The following is a 13,276-nucleotide window of genomic DNA, read 5'->3' on the forward strand; positions in this document are numbered from 1 at the left end:
TGGGCAAGGTGGTATAATCTCAGACTGCATTAACTTTTGAACTTAAACACAAGTTGGAAACCATCTCAGAGCAATTGTCTGCCCTGCAAAGGAATTGATGTTGGAGACCAGTGAATATTCACAATTGGATCTGGATGGTTAAAGAGGCCATATTGGAATTCTGTGTCTCTCTGCCAACCCAAACATGGCAGCCTTGTCAGATACCAAAGGTCAAAATGCCCCGCTGTTTTCCTCCAGAAGGATTTCAACAGCCTTGGTGAAGCATTTGGCTCCCTCTTCATCTGCCCTGTTGTATGTTGGGGGGCTTGGCTGGACATTTTGGTATTGTTTTCTTTTCTTTGCTCTCCAGGTGGTATGCAAACTGGTTTTTGTCTGTGGAGAAGGTGCTGGCAGAAGAGTCCTTCACCCTCATCAGCATTATTGGCTGCACTTGTGGAGGATGTTCACGTGCAGGCCTAATGACTTGCAGCACCTGTGGATGATGCTCACGTGCAAACTTAAAGACTTTCAGCTGAAGCAGATAATGAGCTGGCGTTCTGCATTTAAGCCATGAGTGATTCGAGCAGAATTGCCGGGAACTCGACCTTGTGACGTTCGTTTGTGAGACGCTGAGGACCGCGCCAGGGTTTGACACATCGTGCCTGTGAAGGAGGACGGGTGAGGGACACATGCTGTCAGCACACATCAGAGGTGATGATTGTCTGAATAAGTGTTAACAGTAATTTGGTATTTTGTTACGCAGTATATTTGAACAGTGATGAGAATTGTGCAGTTTGCTTCTCACTGCCGTAGCGTATGGAATGATGATCCTCCACCTGTTGTGAGAAGCTGCTCATTTACATAAAGCTTAAATTCAGACCTGAATGTGTTGCTGATAGTGTGTGCCTCTGAAGGATATTTGTTGTAGCTCTGTTGACTTACCTCACCTTTTCCATCCTTCACAGAGTCAGTTTGTCGTATCCACCTTGGGGGTGTTCGGCGGTGAGTCTGGGTCCAGAAGCGCCGAGCTTTGAGCCATTTGGTCGCTGGAGAGCGCGCCGTCCTTCACCTCGCCAGACAACCGCACATTTATGTTGTACACAAAGTATTGCACAAGAGGGAAATAAATTTGTTTTTGTAACCGCTTTCTGGTTATTTAGCGCTGGGATCGGTCAGACGTTGGTCTGCTCCTCAACCTGCGTCTGCACATAACATGTCCCCCCCACAGACTGATATGAACTCATCTGCACACATGACCCCCACCCCTTCCCCTCTGTTGTGTGGGCCGCTAGAAGAGGAGGTACTGCTGGCCCACCACCAGAGGGCGCCCTGCCTGAAGTGCGGGCTTCAGGCACGAGAGGGCGCTGCCGCCACGGACACAGCCGGGAGTGACAGCTGTCACTCATTATTTCCTGACAGCTGTCACTCATTCATACTTCATCATCTCACTCCATAAAACCCAGACGTCAGCTCCACCTCATCGCCGAGATATCGTACTTCTGGAGGTAACCTTCTCAGCCTGCAGATTCAGATAAGTGGTTACACAGACGCTGCACGAGTGTGTGTTAGAGGTGGAGGTGGCATTCCCACCGTTGTTGTTACGGGGTGTACACACACCCACACTTGACTGTCTTTGCTCTTCGCCAGCAGTACCAGATCCGACAGTCGGGGACGGTGATCACCTGGGAATTCGGGACTTGGCGGCTCCAGTGTTCACCAGGTTCGGTGGCGGTGGAAATCGTGTGGTTCCGGCTCTTCTCAGGACAGACGTCTTCTATCTTCGAGCCTGCCCACACGTCACCTTTGTGGATTGACTGTTATCAGATTCTGAGATTGTCTGTATATTCGTTGTGCACCTTCACAACATTAAATTGTTACTTTTTGGCTCATCTATTGACCGTTCATTTGCGCCCCCTGTTGTGGGTCCGTGTCACTACACTTTCACAACACCCTCCTTTGTTTTTCTGTCCCCGCCCCTGCCCCAGCCTGGCCTCCACTCTGCCACTCCTTCCCCCTCCAGGAGACAGCGTGGCACGGCTGCAGCAACCTCCCACCTCCAACCCCCAAGTGTGGCTGCACGGCATGAAGCTGCTGCAACCCACACTCACATTGCTTCAATTCGGAGATGGACTGTTTCAAAGTTTAGATACATAAACAATCAAATGTATATGTGCGGTTGTTTAATTCTGATGTGTTCCATTATTACGTTCAACTAGTAATAATTGTAGATTCATTGCTGTATTTTTGTCTTTTTGGGTGTGATATGACTTGCCCTTTTAGAGATCAATAAATTTTTTTGAATCTTCAATGAATCTTGAATCTTGGAGTTTGCATGTTCTCCCCATATTTGCATGGATTCACTCCGGGTGCTCTGGCTTCCTCCCACATCTCAATTTAGGTGGTTTGGTGACTCTGAATTGATCATAGGTGTGAGTGTATGTGTGAATGTGTTTCTGTCTATAAGTGGCCCTGTGATAGACTAGCGTCCTGTCCAGGGTGTACCCCGCCTTTTGCCCTATGACTGCTTGGACAGACTCCAGCCCCTCCATGATTGTTAATAGGAGTAAGTGGGTATAGAACATTAATGAATGAACAAATACCTGATTTGCTGAACCTACTTAGCTTGTGAATCACCACAGCGGCAAATATAAATATAACAAAAATTCTCTAGTAGTACAAAAATTAGGATTTCTGTTTTGTTTTTTTTGTTTTTTTGTTTTTTTTGATGAACAGGAATCCCATTCGTGCTGAATTTCAATTCTGGTCTGCCTCCAGGATCAGCCCCTGTATGATGTTATCCATGAAGCCATGCATCGACACATGCAAGGAATCCAGTTCAGAGAAAGTCTTGCTGGAACACAGATAGACCCGAACATGACTGATGAAGGTATTTTCATGCATGCACTAACAATGCACATTGTTTAGCAGGAAACTTGAATGTGCACGATGTGCCATACCATCCATTTTATCCACCATGAGGACCCTGACACCTGCGACGTCACTTCCGGTTTGCTTGCGTGTTGATCAGTCGCTGGTGTTACTATTTTTTTTTTAAGTTCATTGGAATTTACAAGGCAAGCAAGGGAAAGCATCAAAACAACCTCTGCAATGAAAACAAGGACTCATCAGTGCTACTAAGCACGTTGCTAAAACCCTATAGACAAAGTACCGCCAGATGTGCGATCGACGGAAAACATGTCTTTAATTTCAAAGTAGTACCTAAACAATAAAAATTTAAGCAAAAACAAACAAACAAACAAAGAAAAAAATAATCTGGCTTTTAATACCTAGTGGTACTGTGACATGTTTTGTTTTTATGAGGTCTGTTAGAAAAGTATCCAACCTTATTATTTATTTCAAAAAACATATGGATTTGAATCACATGTGATTGCGTCAGCCAAGCTTGAACCCTCGTGCGCATGCGTGAGTTTTTTCATGCCTGTCGGTTGCTTCATTCGCCTGTGAGCAGGCTTTGAGTGAGGTGTGGTCCACCCCTCTCGTCTATTTTTTATTGCGAATAAATGTCTGAATGATTTGGATCTTTGCTGCATCAATTTTTTTCCAGAAACTGTAAGAGACCTCCAGGTGGACACCGTTTGAAAAATTAATATGGCTTTCAGGGACGATTTTATGGCGATTAAACAGATTAAGGGGTGTTACTGCCCCTTTAAGGACAGCCCACAACTGCTGAGAGCGCAGCGCGCTCCCAGCGCCGATGGACAGGCTGACACCCCGCACAAACAACCAGATCATTTCCAACGTGAAAGCTTTGTTGATCCGGGACCTCGTCTGACTTTCACAAAAAGGCAGAAGATGTGGACGTCAGCACTTTTTCCGGCACATTCCACCATTACAGGAGTTTTTTTTTCATGGAAAAAGAAGCTGAGGGACGCGCCACGGAGCCATTCATTACGCGGGACAAAACCACCTCGGTGTTGGTCTCACAGGACGGCTTAAAGGTGGATTTCAGACAGATTCCGGTTGCTTTCCAGTCGTGTGAATATCCGATTGTGATTGTGCATGAGCTGAACATGCCAGAACATGTCCTGTGAGGCTTCATCACGGCGTTTCTTTTCGCCATGCAGCTCCGCCGCAACGCGCGGAATTCCTCCGCCTTTGTTCCTCTTTCCATGACAACAACTCCTGTAACAGTGAAATGTGCCGTTCATTTCTAAACTGGACGCTGTCTTGATCCGGTATGTCCTCTGACTAGCACAGGAATTGTGAAAAGACGGGGACATCAGTACTTTTTCCGGCACATTCCACCGTTACAGGAGTTTTTTTTTTCATGGAAAAAGAAGCCGAGGGACGCGCCACCGTGCCGCTCTTGATGCGGCACAAAACCACCTCGGTGTTGGTCTCTCAGGACAGCTTTCAGACGGATTCCTGTTGCTTTTCTGTCGTGTGAATATCCGAGAAATTGAGCTTGAGCTGGACAAGCCCCAACATGTCCCGGCGTTTCTTTGGCTGCACCACGACGCGCCGAACTCCTCCGCACGTCTGTCTTAATGTGCCGGAAAAAGTGCTGATGTCCACGTCTTTTCACAATTCCTGTGCTAGTCAGAGGACATACCGGATCAAGACAGCGTCCAGTTTAGAAATGAACGGCACATTTCACTGTTACAGGAGTTTTTGTCATGGAAAGAGGAAAAATATTAATTTTTCGAAAAAAAAAAAAAATAATTTTTGAAAAAAATAATGTCAGATACTTTTCTAACAGACCTCGTATATGCTGTGTTAACTTTATTGTATGTGTGTTTCATTTTTGTGAATCTATAGCTGCATTGCAGCATTAAAACTGGCTGGGCAGGGGGAGGTCTGGGGATCCACTGCTGTAACATCTCCTTTTATCGTTTCATCTGCTGCTTTGTACAAGACAGCAGCACACCAGCACTTTTTAAACTCTGAGTCGCTTTGTGTCTCCTCGCTAAAAACAGCTGAGGACCCGCAACGCATTAAAAACAAATACAAACTGCTTTTCCCCCCCACCTAAATGCACCTAAAGTCTCTTTCTGAGGACGACATGGTGTAAAAAAATGCAGATACAACTTTCTTAGCCATCTATCTGGTCGTGTTTTCTGCATAAATACACATTATCAAACGGCAAACCAGGAGCGAATCCAGTGGAATGGGGGCTTGAAGGGAAGGTGGAACGCCCCCATCCCACAACACCCCGAGATTAAAGGTCCACTTTTGGAAACATTTTTTCATACTACCTATAAAAATAATTTCAACAACTAAAATGTTTAGAAAGAATTTAAATGTTAGAAAGAATTTAATAGTTCCATTTATAAACAATGTAGGTTAGAAATTGTAAGTTTTACCATTACAGTGCTGTCAACAGTTAAATATGAGGTCAAGAAAGACTGACTTTATTTTTTTAATAAAACAAGTATTTATGTTACATTACATTGCCTTAGTTACATTAAGCTGGACACAGCTACAAGCAGGAGGTGACAAAGATGATCAACATACACACAAAGAAACTGTGGGAGGTACAAAACAAGAAAATGGCAACTAAACAGAAAAGGTGCAGGCTAAAATAGTCAATGGAACAAATGAACAAACTAGTGGCAGGTGTGGGTGTGACAGAAAGCTGGGATACAAGACGTGGTGAAACAAACATACCAAAGGTGATTAAAAACTCAGATGAGTGAAACCAAAAACATCAAGATAATACACAACCTAAAAAGGCAATCACGAAATAACCAAATACAAAACCAAGAAAACAAAGAAAACAAGCCAACATGGAACTCAAAAGTGAACAGAGTGAAAACAGGAAAACATAACATAATAAACCGAAGAACACAGAACCTAAACACATGGACAACATACATAGAGACCCAGACCGAGGCTAGATCACAAGGATGACCGCAGACGGAGGACAGACACAGACAGGAGACAGAACATAGAAAATACTAACACAAGGACGTAGAACACAATGATAATTAACACAGAGACACACACAAAGGACTGGCCATAGATACTGACCACTGACGCAGACAAGGGACAAAACACAACATAGAAACATACCCCGCTTTTACTGGGTCAGGCTCAAAACTTCTCAATCACCCCTAGTAGCAGGTTCACATTACACCTGCACTCTGTCTGTCCATAAACACATATCCACTTGCCTGCAAAATGTGTACAGTGTTGAATTCATATGTTGATTGTATGTGGCAGATGTTAAACTGGGTGTTCCATTGAGAATGTGAGATGTTTTCACTCACGGGGTGCAATGTTGAGTTAGTTTTTGTTTTCTGTGAAATTATTTTTATTTCTGTGTGCAAAGTAAAACAATGTAAGCATTCAAAATAAAACTAAGATGTTTAGAAATGCTGTGCTGAAAATTCCTTGCTCTGTTAAAAATTCCATGAGGGGGTGGGGGTTATTAATTTTCTTCTCATATATATATATGCGTGCCCACCACAGGAAAAACACCTCCGTGTTGATAACCATTTGTAAAATCCAGGCGGCTTTTGGTGGCTTTCAGTTGAGTGAGTATCTGAGAAATTGTTTAACAGCAGGGCATGTTCCAACTTGTCCTTAAGGCTTCCAACAGAGGTGTTTTTCCTGTGGCAGGCGCGCCGTGCTGGCTGCCTGCCGACGCGCCAATCCGGCTGCACATCTTTCATTAAAAAAATCTCCTTTAACAGTGGAATGTCTGGATAAACTGCTGATTCCGACCTCTTCTGAAAGTTCTCTGTTCTCTCACGACGTCCTGGGTCAACAGAGGCTTAAATTTGGAGGTTTTCAGCTTGAAACAGGATGACGACTTCGCCTTGGGGCGCTGTGCGACATCCCGCTCCGTGGGAAGTCCTTACAGCGATAGAAGCAATCCAAAATCTCTCATCAGCCGTTAAAATTTTCACCGAAAACCAGCTGAATTTCTCGAATGATGTCCACTCGGATGTGCCTCACAGTCTTTGAAAAAATTTTGATCAAGCACAGCACCAGTCTCTCAGCAACTTCTCAGACAAAGGAATTCCGATGAGGGGGCCGGACCACTCCTTCCACAAGGCATGCTCACAGGCGAATGACGTCACCGACAGGCGTGAAAAACTCTCTCATGCCCACGAGGGTTCAAGCTTGGCTGATGTAATCACACCTGATTCAAATCCATATGGTTTTTTAAAAAAATAATAAGGTCGGATACTTTTCTCACAGACCTCGTATATGTATATGTATATATGTGTATGTACGAGGTCTATTAGAAAAGTATCCGACCTTATTATTTTTTCAAAAACCATATGGATTTGAATCACCTGTGATTACATCAGACATGCTTGAACCCTCGTGGGCATGCGAGAGTTTTTTCACGCCTGTCGGTTACGTCATTCGCCTGTGGGCAGTCTTTGAGTGAGGAGTCGTCCACCCGCTCATCGATTTTTTTCATTGTTTAGGAATGGCTCAGAGACTGTTGCTTTGTTTGATAAAAATTTTTTCAAAACTGTAAGGCACAACTGAGTGGACACCATTCAATAAATTCAGCTGGTTTTCGGTAAAAATTTTAACGGCTGATGAGAGATTTTGGTCTGGTAGTGTCGCTTTAAGGACGGTCCACGGCACCTGACGGCGATCTGCGCTTCGAGGCGGCAGCGTCTCGCCGTTTCAAGTTGAAAACTTCCACATTTCAGGCTCTGTTGACGCAGTAAGTCGTCAGAGAACAGAGAACTTTCAGAAGAAGTCAGCATGAGGAGTTTATTCGGACATTCCATTGTTAACGGTCATTTTGTAATGAAAGAACGTGCGGGCTGAGTCGCATGTCGGGCTGGACCCGACCGCGGGGGGTCGCGGCAGGAAAAACACCTCTGTTGGAAATCTTAACGGGCAAGTTGGAACATGCCCAAGCTGTTAAACAATTTCTCAGTTACTCACTTGTTGAAAGCCATTAAAAGCCGCCTGAATTCTACAAATGGTTTTCAACACGGAGGTGTTTTTCCTGTCGCGGCGCACACAGATTTGCCGAGTCATCACGGAAACAACTCGGCGAATATGCGCGTACGTCTTTCATTAAAAAAATGTCCTTAAACAGTGGAATGTCCGCATAAATTCCTCATGCCGGCCTCTTCTGAATCTTCTCTGTTCTCTCACGATGTCCTGGGTGAATTAAGCCTTAAATTAGGATGTTTTCAGCTCTAAACAGGCCGACGACAGCGCCTGGAAGCGCTGCAGGACGTCCCGCTCCGTGGGAAGTCCTTACACCGACAGAAACACCCCATAATCTCTCATCAGCCGTTAAACTTTTCACAGAAAACCAGCTTAATTTCTCGAATAGTGTCCACTCGGATATTCCTCACAGGTCCAGAAAAAATTTTGATAAAGCAACGCGCGCTGTCTCGAGCAGCGTGTGAAACAAAGGAATTCAGCCGAGAGGGCGGGACCACATCTCACTCAAGGCCTGCCCACAGGGAAATGAGGTCACCGACACGCGTGAAAAAACTCACGCATGCGCACGAGGGTTCAAGCATGATTGGTGTAATCGCATGTCATTCAAATCCATATAGTTAAAAAAAAAAATAAAAGGGTCGGTTTATTATCTAAGAGACCTCGTATATGTATGTATATGTATATGTATGTATATGTATATATATGTATGTATGTATGTAAGGTTTAAACAACGAGAATCAGTGCATTACACGGTTTTAATGCACGACGCGGAGTCTGAAACACCACGACACGAAGCGGCATTAAAACCGTGTAATGCACAGCTTTGAGTAGTTTAATCCGCTTATACCACGGTCCCACACAGTGAGCTAACACACAAATATTTATTTAAGTTAACAGAACTTGATAAAAATGTGCGAGTATTTGGGACTATTTTATGTTTTGTCTCTGAGCACTTACCAAGTCTGTGGGCTCGCACTGCAGCGGGCCGCTCACACCGCCCCTCCTTTCTCTCTGCTGTATCGCGCTGTGACAAACTCTGTCAAACAGGTCCAGAAACTCCGCTCGCTGTTTTGATGTGGAGCGCTTGGCCGCCCGCAAGGATAGAACCGTTCTCTCCTTCTTTCCCGCCTTCATTCTTGTGCAGTTCGTCCGATGTTAAATCTTTACGCCGTTGCTTTTGCTGTTCTTCTCGTTTGCTCTCCTCTTTCCATTCCTCAAACATTTTATTTTGGCCAACTATATTAAAATTCACTTGGAAATCCATGTTTTATCGCGTTTCTGTCATTCACTTGTCAAAACACAGCTGATCTGCGCCAACTGTTTGGTGCGTTGCTATGGTGACGACCAGAGCGGAGTGATTATTACAGTGATTTAACTCGCCGAACTGCGTGTGTGTATACACGAAAATAATGCACGCCAGTTAGACATGGAATTCTCACTGACAGTGGTATAAATATATATATTGACCTGAAGAGAAAAATTAACAGGTCTGTGAGCCAGAATTCTTGCTGGTTGGAAGGGGTTCAAATACTTATTTGCAGCAGTAACATACAAATAAATTATTTAAAAAATCATACATTGTGATTTCCGGAATGTTTTTTTTTTTTTTTAGATTATGTCTCTCACAGTGGACATGCACCTAAGATGAAAAATTCAGACCCCTCCATGATTTCTGAGTGGGAGAACATGCAAAATTGTAGGGTGTTCAAATACTTGTTTTCCTTACTGTTTATATATATATATATATATATATATATATATATATATATATATATATATATATATATATATATATATATATATATATATATATATATATATATATATTGAGGTATGTCAGAAAAGTTCCAGGGCTGGTGTCACAAAAAATTTTTTTCAAATCCAAACAACAAACTACAAGTTATCCCCTTCAAAGTAATCCCCCTGGAGTCTAATGAACTTTCCCATCCTTCTCTGCCACGCTTGCATGCACTCCTGGAAGGATTCTTCCAGGATTCTCTGTAGCTCTGTCCTCACTGCATTTTTGATGTCGTGCACATCTTCAAAACGGGTTCCCTTGAGCCCCTTGAGCTTGAGGAAGAGGAAAAAAATCACATGGAGCTAGGTTGGGCGAGTAGGGAGGTTGCTCCAGCACAGTGATGTTCTTTTGGGCCAGGAACTCTCGTGTCCTCAGGGCACTGTGGGCAGGTGCGTTGTCATGGTGAAGCACCCACAAGTTGTCTTGCCACAACTTTTGCCTCCTCTTGCGCAATGAATGAAGCAAACGCTGCAGTGTCTTTGTAGACATGCTGGTTGATTGTCTGGCCCTGTGGCAAGAACTCGAGTGGACGATGCCCCTCACATTGAAGAATGCGATCAACATGACTTTGACTTTGGACTTCAACTGCCTGGTTTTCTTCGGCCTTGGCGAATTCGGGCTCTTCCATTGAAGACTCTGGCGTTTGGTCTCTGGGTCGTACTCGAAGATCCATGACTCATCACCGGAGATGACTCTCCCTGACAAGTCTGATTCAGTTTCAAGACGCTCAAGGATGTCCTGACACACTTGCATGCAGTGATCCTTCTGGTCATCGTTCATCAGTTTCAGCACCATCTTTGCGCACTCTCCACATGTTCAAATCTTCAGTGATAATCTTCCAGACGCTGTCTCTATTCATGCCCAGCTCATTTGCGATCAGTCGAACAGTCAGCCAATGATCACTACGCACCATCTGCCTGACACGCTCAACGTTAGCCTCAGTCCTGGTTGTTGAAGGCCTTCCATTCCTGGGATCATCTTCCACGTCCTCGGGTCCCTCTTTACACCTGTTGCACCACTCAAACATGTGAGCATGACATCGTCTCATCTCTGTACACTTGCTGCAGCAATCTCAGTGCTTCTGTTGGCGTTTTCGCCAACTGGACCACAAACTTCAAGTTTGTTTGTTGTCTTGTGCTCATTGCTTGATGACCTGAAACAGAGGATATGTATGTAAAAGCATGTGGAAGAAAGTTCAGTGGCTGCAGAAAGTGGATATCACAGTTACAAACTCCAGGGGGAATAGTTTGAAGGGGAAAACCAGTAGTTTGTAGTTTGGGTATGAAATAGATCTTTTGTGACCCCAGTCCTGGAACTTTTCTGACATACCTTGTGTGTGTGTGTGTGTGTGTATATATATATATATATATATATATATATATATATATATATATATATATATATATATATATATATGTGTGTGTGTGTGTGTGTGTGTGTGTGTGTGCATATGTATATATGTGGTGTATATATATATATATATGTGTGTGTGTGTGTGTGTGTGTGTGTGTGTGTGTGTGCATATGTATATATGTGGTGTATATATATATATATGTGTGTGTGTGTGTACATATGTATATGTGTGTATATATATAGGTTTCTTCCTGTTAAAAGGGAGTTTTCCTTCCCACTGTCGCCAAGTGCTTGCTCACAGGGGGTCGTTTTGACCGTTGGGGTTTTTCCGTAATTATTGTATGGCTTTGCCTTACAATATAAAGCGCCTTGGGGCAACTGTTTGTTGTGATTTGGCGCTATATAAATAAAATTGACTTTGATTTTTGAATTATATATATATATATATATATATATATATATATATATATATATATATATATATATATACATATACACTCAACAAAAATATAAATGCAACACTTTTGGTTTTGCTCCCATTTTGTATGAGATGAACTCAAAGATCTAAAACTTTTTCCACATACACAATATCACCATTTCCCTCAAATATTGTTCACAAACCAGTCTAAATCTGTGATAGTGAGCACTTCTCCTTTGCTGAGATAATCCATCCCACCTCACAGGTGTGCCATATCAAGATGCTGATTAGACACCATGATTAGTGCACAGGTGTGCCTTAGACTGCCCACAATAAAAGGCCACTCTGAAAGGTGCAGTTTTGTTTTATTGGGGGGGATACCAGTCAGTATCTGGTGTGACCACCATTTGCCTCATGCAGTGCAACACATCTCCTTCACATAGAGTTGATCAGGTTGTCAATTGTGGCCTGTGGAATGTTGGTCCACTCCTCTTCAATGGCTGTGCGAAGTTGCTGGATATTGGCAGGAACTGGTACATGCTGTCGTATACGCCGGTCCAGAGCATCCCAAACATGCTCAATGGGTGACATGTCCGGTGAGTATGCCGGCCATGCAAGAACTGGGACGTTTTCAGCTTCCAAGAATTGTGTACAGATCCTTGCAACATGGGGCCGTGCATTATCCTGCTGCAACATGAGGTGATGTTCTTGGATGTATGGCACAACAATGGGCCTCAGGATCTCGTCACGGTATCTCTGTGCATTCAAAATGCCATCAATAAAATGTACCTGTGTTCTTCGTCCATAACAGATGCCTGCCCATACCATAACCCCACCGCCACCATGGGCCACTCGATCCACAACAATTGACATCAGAAAACCGCTCACCCACACAACGCCACACACGCTGTCTGCCATCTGCCCTGGACAGTGTGAACCGGGATTCATCCGTGAAGAGAACACCTCTCCAACGTGCCAAACGCCAGCGAATGTGAGCATTTGCCCACTCAAGTCGGTTACGATGACGAACTGGAGTCAGGTCGAGACCCCGATGAGGACGACGAGCATGCAGATGAGCTTCCCTGAGACGGTTTCTGACAGTTTGTGCAGAAATTCTTTGGTTATGCAAACCGATTGTTTCAGCAGCTGTCCGAGTGGCTGGTCTCAGACGATCTTGGAGGTGAACATGCTGGATGTGGAGGTCCTGGGCTGGTGTGGTTACACGTGGTCTGCGGTTGTGAGGCTGGTTGGATGTACTGCCAAATTCTCTGAAACGTCTTTGGAGATGGCTTATGGTAGAGAAATGAACATTCAATACACGAGCAACAGCTCTGTTTGACATTCCTGCTGTCAGCATGCCAATTGCACGCTCCCTCAAATCTTGCGACATCTGTGGCATTGTGCTGTGTGATAAAACTGCACCTTTCAGAGTGGTCTTTTATTGTGGGCAGTCTAAGGCACACCTGTGCACTAATCATGGTGTCTAATCAGCATCTTGATATGGCACACCTGTGAGGTGGGATGGATTATCTCAGCAAAGAAGAAGTGCTCACTATCACAGATTTAGACTGGTTTGTGAACAATATTTGAGGGAAATGATGATATTGGGTATGTGGAAAAAGTTTTAGATCTTTGAGTTCATCTCATACAAAATGGGAGCAAAACCAAAAATGTTGCGTTTATATTTTTGTTGAGTGTGTATATATATATATATATATATATATATATATATATATATATATATATATATATGTATATATATATATATATATATATATATATGTATGTATGTATATATGTGTATGTGTGTGTATATATATATATATATATATATATAT

General features: G+C 43.5%; 1 protein-coding gene across 2 annotated transcripts in view; it reads left to right on the plus strand.

Annotated features, from left to right (window-relative positions):
• Window positions 1–13,276, plus strand: part of LOC117512550 (glycogen debranching enzyme-like) — a 279,336-nt gene that overhangs the window by 229,311 nt on the left and 36,749 nt on the right. For both annotated transcript variants that reach the window (XR_004561327.1, XM_034172666.1), the window contains exon 26: window positions 2,755–2,866. Coding sequence is in view for 1 of the 2 variants with exons in the window: in XM_034172666.1 (XP_034028557.1) it covers window positions 2,755–2,866 (112 nt within the window). In the remaining variant the exon portion in view is untranslated. The remainder of the gene's footprint in view (window positions 1–2,754; window positions 2,867–13,276) is intronic.

The sequence above is a fragment of the Thalassophryne amazonica genome, chromosome 1 (genome assembly GCF_902500255.1).
Source record: "Thalassophryne amazonica chromosome 1, fThaAma1.1, whole genome shotgun sequence".
Lineage (NCBI taxonomy): Eukaryota > Metazoa > Chordata > Actinopteri > Batrachoidiformes > Batrachoididae > Thalassophryne > Thalassophryne amazonica.